Raw genomic sequence first — 9,372 nt, 5'->3', positions numbered from 1 at the left:
GTTGGACATAAATGGCTGTTGCAGTTGTTTGTTCCATATGTGTTCATTAAATCTGACTTTTTATTGTGCTGTAGAAGAGCTGAAACATAAAATAAAGTCACATTTGCTGGTTTTCATTAGTATCATTTCTGCATCTGTTCATTTGTTCCTGTTCATTTCAACACACCGTTAACAAACACTGATTGTAAAATGCTGATTTCTGACTAAAATCATTGTAGTAAAATAACTAAAGATGGTGGTGTTTACTGTGGTTGTTCATGTTGCGGTGTCTTCGGAGGAGGAACAATAGGTCGATCACAAACCTCCATCCTTGGAGGACGTCCACTTGTCCAAGTGTCCTTGAACGTGGCATGAAAATCGGACGACAATACTACTGAAAAATCCAACGTGGAAATCACGGTCAGTATGTTTTAGTGTCATGAAGATCAAATTGAACAATAACTGTCAAACCATCACGAGTAGTGGAAATTAATAAATGATGCTGAGAATGATTTTAAGTTTATTTTCCATAATAATAATAATAATAATAATAATAATAATAATAATAATAAGCCTTATTAATGTGTCTGTACTTCTGCAGATACAGCTGATGTGAACCTCGATAAAACTAGTGCTTTTATAAAATGATGTAGTTTCACTTCAGGGTTAGGGGGGATCAATACAAGCTGCAGAGGTGGAAGTGGAATAAACCTGATTGGGTTTATGTCTCGACTGTGGGTTGTGAAGACGGAAAGGTTTAGTAGTGAACTTTCCTAGACTTCTACTCATATGGGCCTTGAAACCTGCTCCCTGTTTCATCTCCATAAGCTTCTACCACCCTGAGCCACGGGACGGACATCTTTAGTTACCCCCAAAATGTTTCTAGCAAAGCTGGAACATTTGTGTCAAAAGTTGCAAATTTGACAACCACCTGGAAAATGGATTAAAACAACCTCAAATACTTCACACATCACTGCTAGATACTTTTGGGATTATTTAGAAGGGATTTTAAATTCATGCAAAAATTGGACCAAAATGGCATTTTGATGAAGTATAGTATAATGTTACTGTGGACCACTGAGGGGAACCAAAGACCACCTGGGAAATGGTTTAAAACAGCCTCAAATACTTCACACATCAGTAATGCCTTTGGGATTATTTAGAACTGATTTTAAGTAAATTAAACTATTTTGAACAAAATGAAATTGTTCAGAATACAGACTTTCTTTTTGTCTTCTCTTCTTTTTTAAATGCAGTTTTTTATAATAATAATAATTATTATTATTATTATTATTATTATTATTATTGTATAGCCTTTTGTTGGATCACCAGGGGGCACTGACGAACCCCTGATAAAAGGTTTGAAACACCCTTAAATACCTCAAACATCATTTAGTGAAGCCTTCAGGATCATTCAGAACAGGTGTAAATAAATTAAAGTTAGTTTTGTTTGCAGATGATAGGAACATCTTTTACTCTGGGAAAAATTCGCAGAGGCTTTTCAATGTCGTCAGAACAGAAATGAATAAATGGAAAACATGGTTGGAGTCGAGTCAATTAGCATTAAATTTGTCCCCCTAAAAATCTATGCTGTTTGGAAATTGAAAAATAAATGCACAGATAAATGTAATGATAAACAAAGTTCATATAGAGAGAGTATGAAAACAAATTTCTTGGTGTGATATTAGACGATCAGGTCTGGAAATCCCAGATAGATTAAGTGACTGCAAAAGTAGCACCAGGTATTGGAGTCAGTGTTACCAACTTGGAGACTTTGTCGTTAAATCTGGAGACTTTTTAACTCCTCTTGACGACTTTGTTTTCAAAAGCGACTAGCGACAAATCCACCCACTTTTTCTGGTGCTACTGGAGACTTTTATTGCATTTGGAGACAGTGATGTGAAAGTACATATTGTCCTGCACAGGAAGTGATCTTCATCATTGTAAAGTTTTTTTTTTTTTTTTTTTTTTTTATTGAACATAAGAATAAAGCACATAGATGGGTACAGACGCTGTCCACACAACATAAGCAATAAAGAAGCCAGGTTAACAGGACTGGGATGGTAACACAAATATCAGAATCATAAACATTCAATATTAAAGAAAAAAAAGAAAATGAATAAACAAATTAAAATAGAAACATTGGGAAACCTTGAGGTGGTTTTCAATCCTCAGAGTTTAAATATTTACAAACTGAGTTCTATATTTTAGTAGATTTTTGATTAGAGACATGTTTAATTGTGTTTTCAAAGTGACGTTTATTTGGTTGGTTTGAACATGAAATGTAACTAACATGGTTAAGGTTTGTATCAGGAGGGAAAGGTCTTTGGGAATGGATGAGTTTTGACTTTTGTTTTGGAGGGGGAGAAGGATGAGGGGAGGTGCGACCTACTGCACAACATAAGCCTCATAAGCGTCAGTCGGCGACTTTTAGAACAACACTGATCAGACTGATAGGAAGAGCCAGGCACTGACTGGATGACAAAGCTTTACACACTCTATTTACTCACTTGTGTTTCTCTGTTTGAATGACTGTGTAGACGTATGTGCAGATGCCTCCAAAACCAACCTACAGCCATTATGCACACTTCAAAAGACAGTGAGACGGAGAATTAACATGTTGGGCATGCAGCAACAGTAAATCACAAACACCACAATTAATGTCAGTTAATGGATTATCGCGTCAGCTATCTTTATATTTGTACACCGAGTAACTATTTTCGCTTCGATATTGTAGGTCTTCCAGCGTTTCAATTTATCATAGTCCAGTAGTCACTAAACTAAACAACACACATCAGATAAATTTCACTTTTCTCATCCATTCTCCATTTAAACATTCATAATTCCCATAACATCTTTACTTTAAATCAGGCATGTGTAAAATTTTCACGACTTACAGAAACAAAGAACTTTGAGATAATAAATTCAATTCAAATAAAATAATATAAGTAAGCTAAGAAGTTATGGAGTCTGTTACCATCATTAATATAACTAACTAACTAAATAAATAAATAAATAAATAAGCATAAATCAAATGGAAAAATGGTACAAAAACCAAATAAAATAATGTCATCAAAACTCTAAATGTAAACTGCAATAAAAACTTAAATGAAAACTTGCAATAACAATCAAATGAAACAATGATATCAAAACTCAAGTGGAAAAATGCAATAAAAAATCAAATGAGAAAATTGCAATTAAAAAAAAAAAAAAGTAGATCAAATGAAAAATACACTTAAAAATGCAGATAATAATTAGATGAAAAATTTGGTATAAAAATTAGATGAAATATTTGTTATAAAAAAATCTGACGAAAAATTTAAATATAGATTCAAATGAAAAAATGAAATAAAAATTGTACTGGAAGAAAGAAAAAGGAAAAAACAAAACCCACTCTTCTTAGACAAAGCAAAATCTATAATAACAAAAAATCTCTCTTTTTTTCATATCTTTTCTCTTTTGTTTTTTATACTGAAATCAAATTTAGTCATCTGACAATTTAGAGCAAGACCAGCCTCTTACAAACAGTACAGGATATCTGGAACATACCAATAATCTACTCTAACTGTCACACAGGAGGCTTCAGAATGTTTGTGGAAAAAGGACAGTTGGAAAGCCTTGACCTTTGACCCTCACTGAACTCTGAGCAGCTGCTTTGGGACATTTGTTCCAAATGTCTGAATGTGCTCTGAGTGTAGAATGTGAGCAGGGAACACAGTTCAACACAATAAATGAGCCCAAACCCATCAGATGCAGATTTGACCCAGTGGATGAGTTCAGTTAAAGTCTATGGAGTCCATGTTGTTGACAGTCTATGGTCCAACAGCAGAAGGATGAGGAGAACTCCAACCTTCACACAAACATAGAGTCATCCTCCCAGTGCTGTGTGGAGGACACGTCAACATTCAACTCAACCACATTTGAATCTGTTTACACACATTTCACACTCCTTCATCACCATAACCTGCTGGAAAACAGTCAAACACCACAAGAAACTGAACGGAACTGAGTCTATGTTTGAATCAGACTTAAAGAACACTCAGTGATGCACATGATAACACATCAAATCAGGACAAAGTCATATTTCACTGATATAAACATGACAATAACAGAACCTGTACTGAAAACATACCTACTGATAATAGAAAGAGTTTCTGAAGCTACATTTGTAGGTGTTATCATCGATAGTAAACTGTGTTGGAAACCTCATATTGAGTCTATTCAAAGTAAAGTGTCCAAATCTATAGACACACTGTAGAAAACAAGGGACTGACTGAACAAAAACAGCCTGTACATGATCTATTGTTCTGTGGTTCTGTCCTACTGAACATATAGTGCAGAAATATGAAGAAATGCAGGAAAAACTATTATAGATACATTAGTAAATGACAAAACAGAACTATTAGAATAATTAATAAAGTAGGATATTTGGAAGAATCTAATAATTGATTTATGCAACTTAAAACCCTTAAAATTGCAGGAATTTGTATATATTTAAAAACTGTGTATGATTTATGAAGTAAAAAATAATATTGTTCCAAATAGCATTCGAGATTTCTTTAAACTGAGACAGAGTAATCAGAATTTCAGAGGTTTTTATTAGAGCCCGACCGATATGGGATTTTTGGGGCCGATGCCGATACCGATATTGGAGGCTAAAAAAAGCCGATATCCAATATATCGGCCAATAACTGATATTGGCCGATAATCGATATATTGGCCGATATATGAAATAAGAACACTGATCTCCACAGGATATAATAATCTTATATTAGATAATTGTGGACACGTGGATTAAAAGTTGCATAAATCTGTGTTTATCTCACAAATATAATTGACACAACTTTCAAATGCAAACTATGCAATCACAAAAATAATTACAGCAAAAAATATGACTGAGCACACAATTCTGTTTTCACTCACAAATTTGGATGTGTCTGCCTCACGATACTACAACTTCTTCTGTGGACTAAGGACTAAACTGAGCATGTGCAGAGTGAATTAGGTGAGTCCTAAGTTGTTCCTGATTGGAGCAACTGCAAGAGTTACAACTGACCTGTGTTACAACTGTCCCCAGTCTCCCCTACACTATTAACACCCAGGCCTGTCTGCAGAATGAAACTGTGAGGGAGACAGGAAGTGCACGGACATGAGTGTATGTGTGGGGGGGTGAATACTTCATAAGACAGGGGAGCGTCCGTGATTTTTGGAGCGGGGGGGTTAGCAGTCAATCTTCGTCAGAGCGTGCGGTAGCGGTCCGTGATTTTTGCCGGGGTGGGGGGTCGTGTGTGGGGGGGTGATAGCGTCATTGTCTGAGCAGGAGTGAAAGCGAAACTAACTCGCTTTAAAGCTCCTCTTATTCTCCGCGCACCAAAAAAAGTTAATATATCGGCTACATATTGGCCAATGTTGATTAATTGATGATACACTATAATTGGCCTGATTAATTGGCCGGCCGATTAATCGATCGGGCTCTAGTTTTTATATTTGTGAATGGACTAAAGTGAGGACAAGTGTGAAGTCTAGATGAATTTGGGTTGTGGGTGTGAAATTATGGGATGGATTTGATGATGAATTGAAGTTATTCACTTCTCTGACAGTTTAAAAAATGCCTTTAGTATAAAATCCTTCACGAATATGAAGCTGAGACGGTCGATGTGTTTTTGTTGTTGTTGATTCTTTGATTATAATGAGAATGCTCGATGCTGAACACATTGAATTTAATGTCAGCAGAGGATCAGGGGAAAAGGAGGGGCACTAAAATACGCTTTTACTTCTAGACTATTCCTTTTCTGGTTTTTATGTTTATTCTAATTATTGTACTATGTGCAATGATTAATGCACAAACCAAAATAAACAATTCATTCATTCAATTCAATAACTGGAAAAAGTTTAACATTAAGAAGTAAGTGAACAAATAATGAGTGGATGCCATTAGAGGGTGATTATGGTAAATCCTTTTGTCTCATGTTTCACGTCCACTTCAGAATTAGAATAAAACAAGGTGATTAAGTAGAACATGGAACAACAGAACATGACTACATGTTTGTTCCAGTTCCACTGATGTCCTGAACTTTCTGATTCATCCAGTGGTTCTTCTTTACCACAGTCATCAGCAATTCAACACATTTTCAATCAAATCAAACACATTCTGCAGGTCAGGGTTAGACCAGCAGAAAAATGTTGAATCCAGTTTGATGTTCAGGTAAACACTGGACCAGACCAGTACCAGACTGGACCACTAGATGGAGCACTGACTGGTTGTGACGTCTCCTGTGTTGGTCGTGAATAGAGATCGACCGATATGGGTTTTTCAGGGCCGTTACTGATTATTAGTAGTTAGAGGCCGATAAGCGATATTTGGAGCCGATATTCGTTTGCAATAAAAGTGTAAAAATTGGCGTGAAAAATTTTTAATAATGCAAACACTGAACTTCGTTTAAATGCCTAAAGCATGTTTATTTAATCAAACAAATAGAAAATAATAGCTCCAGAAGTGCATGGATTTCCTAGACTCAGAACCATCTCTTATACAGTTGAATAAAAGTTTGAATAAATAGCTCCCTGAAATTTTTCCACAGTAAATAACATAAAACTTAAATATAACTATAATCCGTGCCTGCGTGGGTTCTCTCCAGGTACTCCGGCTTCCTCCCACAATCCAAACACATGTACTAATAGGTTAATTGGTTAATCTAAATTGCCCATAGGTGTGAATGTGAGAGTGATTGTTTGCCTCTATGTGTTCAGCCCTGCGATGAAGTGGCAAAATGTCCAGGGTGAACCTCGCCTTCGCCTCTAAGTAGCTGGGATAGGCTCCAAGCGACCCCCGTGACCCTAGTGAGGATAATGCGGGTTCAGAAAAGGAATGAATGAATGTTGTTTCTAACTGATGTAAATCCAACTGCGTGAACCCCAACCAGCAACAGAATCACAACAAGTTACTGATTAAAGTCTACAGAGTCAATGAGAAGTGGTATTGCCATAGAAACCAGGTCCTTGTTCACCTGCACTAGTTGAACTTTTCACCTGGTGGCAGGTTGAGGTTCAGTAACGTCACTATTTTGTGAAGGTGCGTTAGAACACACCTCTGTACTCTGAGGAAAACAAAACACAGCCTTCAGTCTGATGTTTGTCTTCACATCTGGATTCTGTGAAGTCTGATCTGGAGGTTTTTCATTCCGATGTTCTTGTCAGAAGTTGGTGCTGCTGGTTCAGACACACTGTGTTTCTTCTTGTCATCTGATGATGAGGGACATTTTAGTCCAGACATTAATGATTCACATCTGCGCTGATGATAGCAGAGGGCAGAGGATGATGAGAATCTTTCATTACATTGGAGACATTCAAACTGTTTAGGTGTGTTATGACACCGACTCTGTCTGCTAGAGTCCAATGTATTACTTTTTTGTACGACTGTACAGTTTTTGTCTTTTGTGGACATGTGCAACACGTTCATGTTTAGTACAATTTGAACCTGAGACAAAACATCTGTCACAGAATCTGCACTGGTAGGGTTTTTCTCCAGTGTGGGTCCTTTGGTGGATTTTTAGGTGAGTAGCTGTGGTAAAAAACTTCCCACACTGGTCACAAACATATGGTTTTTGTCCAGTATGGACGCGTTGGTGTCTTTTTAGGGCAATTCGTGTGATGAAAGCATTTCCACACTGGTCACAGGCAAATGGTCTTTCTCCAGTGTGGATGCGTTGGTGGATTTTTAGGTAATCTGCTGTGGCGAAAACATTTCCACACTGTTCACACTCATATGGTCTTTCTCCAGTGTGGACGCGTTGGTGCTTTTTTAGATTACTTGCTCTGGTGAAAGCATTTCCACACTGGTCACAGGAAAATGGTTTTTCTCCAGTGTGGACGCGTTGGTGCATTTTGAGATTACTTGCTGTGGTGAAAGAATTTCCACACTGGTTGCACTCATATGGTCTTTCTCCAGTGTGAATGCGTTGGTGATATTTAAGCGCACTCATCTGGGTGAAACTCTTCCCACACTGCTCACACTCATATAGTCTTTCTCCAGTGTGGAAGTGCTGGTGCATTTTTAGGTATCCTGCTCTTATGAAAGTCTTTCCACACTGGTCACACTCATATAGTCTTTCTCCAGTGTGGATGCATTGGTGCATTTTTAGGTATCCTGCTCTTATGAAAGTCTTTCCACACTGGTCACACTCATATGGTCTTTCTCCAGTGTGGACGCTTTGATGTTTTTTTAAGTCACTCGCTGTGGTGAAAGTCTTTCCACACTGGTCACAGGTGGGTCTTCCATCCATGTTTGCTGGAATCAGGTGATCTTTGTCCCGACACAACTTTTAGGTTTCACTTAAAATCCACCTTTGTCTTCTCTCTACATCAAAACAAAGAAACAGAAGAGGTGGTCACTGAAATGCAAAGGAATGGAACACAACAAACACATTCCTTTCAAACCAGATTGAGCAGACAGACAAAATTAACTAGTTAGATAATTAATAGGAAATTTTCAAACATTTAAGAACTCAGTCTTCTTATTCTACATGTGAAAATTGATGCAGATTAAACAATGTTCAAATGAATTACAACAATTACTTGTTTCATGACAAAACCTGAGAACTCTTTGCACCGCCATGATCATATGATGTCAAGTAAGGTCACCAACTTGGACATATTGAGTCCAATTTGACCAAATTTGAGGTGGATATGTTCAACCTGCACATCAAAACACCAAAACATGATGTTTATTGTTACAACTAGATATTGCTATGGGTCAGATTCAATATTTTCATGTCATTATATCCGTGGTGTGACTCTTATCATACATGTGAACTTTGGTGCTGATTAGACAGTTTGGCTTTTCTTGGCGAGACATCAAAATTCTCCACTGCGCCCTGAAAACATCAAGTTACGACTGCTCACTATTTCAATAACTTTTTATTTCCACCCTCTTAACACTCGACCGATTTTAACGTCGACATTTGTTAAAATATATCAACAAAATGCCAAAAATTGAGGTAAAATTCTAAATTGCTGACTTCCTGCTCCTGTCGGTAACGGATGGAAGTGGGTCAGTGCTAATATCACATAATGAGCTTTTGTTATTTCCACAAACCTAATGAATGTTGAGCTGTAATATGACGCCATTATTCAGACTCATTTACTCACATTAGAGACATCTAGTGAAAATATGACCGACAACATCTATGATCAAAACCATGAGCATCTTCATCACAGACTGTGAAGATCTTCCATCTTATTATATGCCGCTTACTACATGGCACAGAACAATAAGATTGGTCTGATGTATATGTGCAGGTGTTGAGTCGCTGCTGTCTGCATGGGTAGGATGTTTGTGTGAGTGCGCTAGCCATATGAGGATGTGAAAGTAGATGAGGCAGTTGTGGATGTGAA

General features: G+C 37.1%; 1 protein-coding gene across 1 annotated transcript; it reads right to left on the bottom strand.

Moving 5' to 3' along the window:
• Window positions 1-6,737: 6,737 nt before the first annotated feature.
• On the bottom strand, window positions 6,738-8,198 carry LOC115414124 (zinc finger protein 420-like; the record flags this gene model as incomplete). Its single annotated transcript, XM_030127346.1, has 1 exon — window positions 6,738-8,198. A coding segment is annotated over one exon (819 nt), but the record flags the coding sequence as incomplete, so codon positions are not given.
• Between the last annotated feature and the right edge of the window lie 1,174 nt (window positions 8,199-9,372).

Source organism: Sphaeramia orbicularis, chromosome 22 (genome assembly GCF_902148855.1).
Source record: "Sphaeramia orbicularis chromosome 22, fSphaOr1.1, whole genome shotgun sequence".
NCBI lineage: Eukaryota > Metazoa > Chordata > Actinopteri > Kurtiformes > Apogonidae > Sphaeramia > Sphaeramia orbicularis.
The sequence above is the reverse complement of the archived record's forward strand: the minus strand, read 5'-3'. Positions and strand labels throughout refer to the sequence as shown.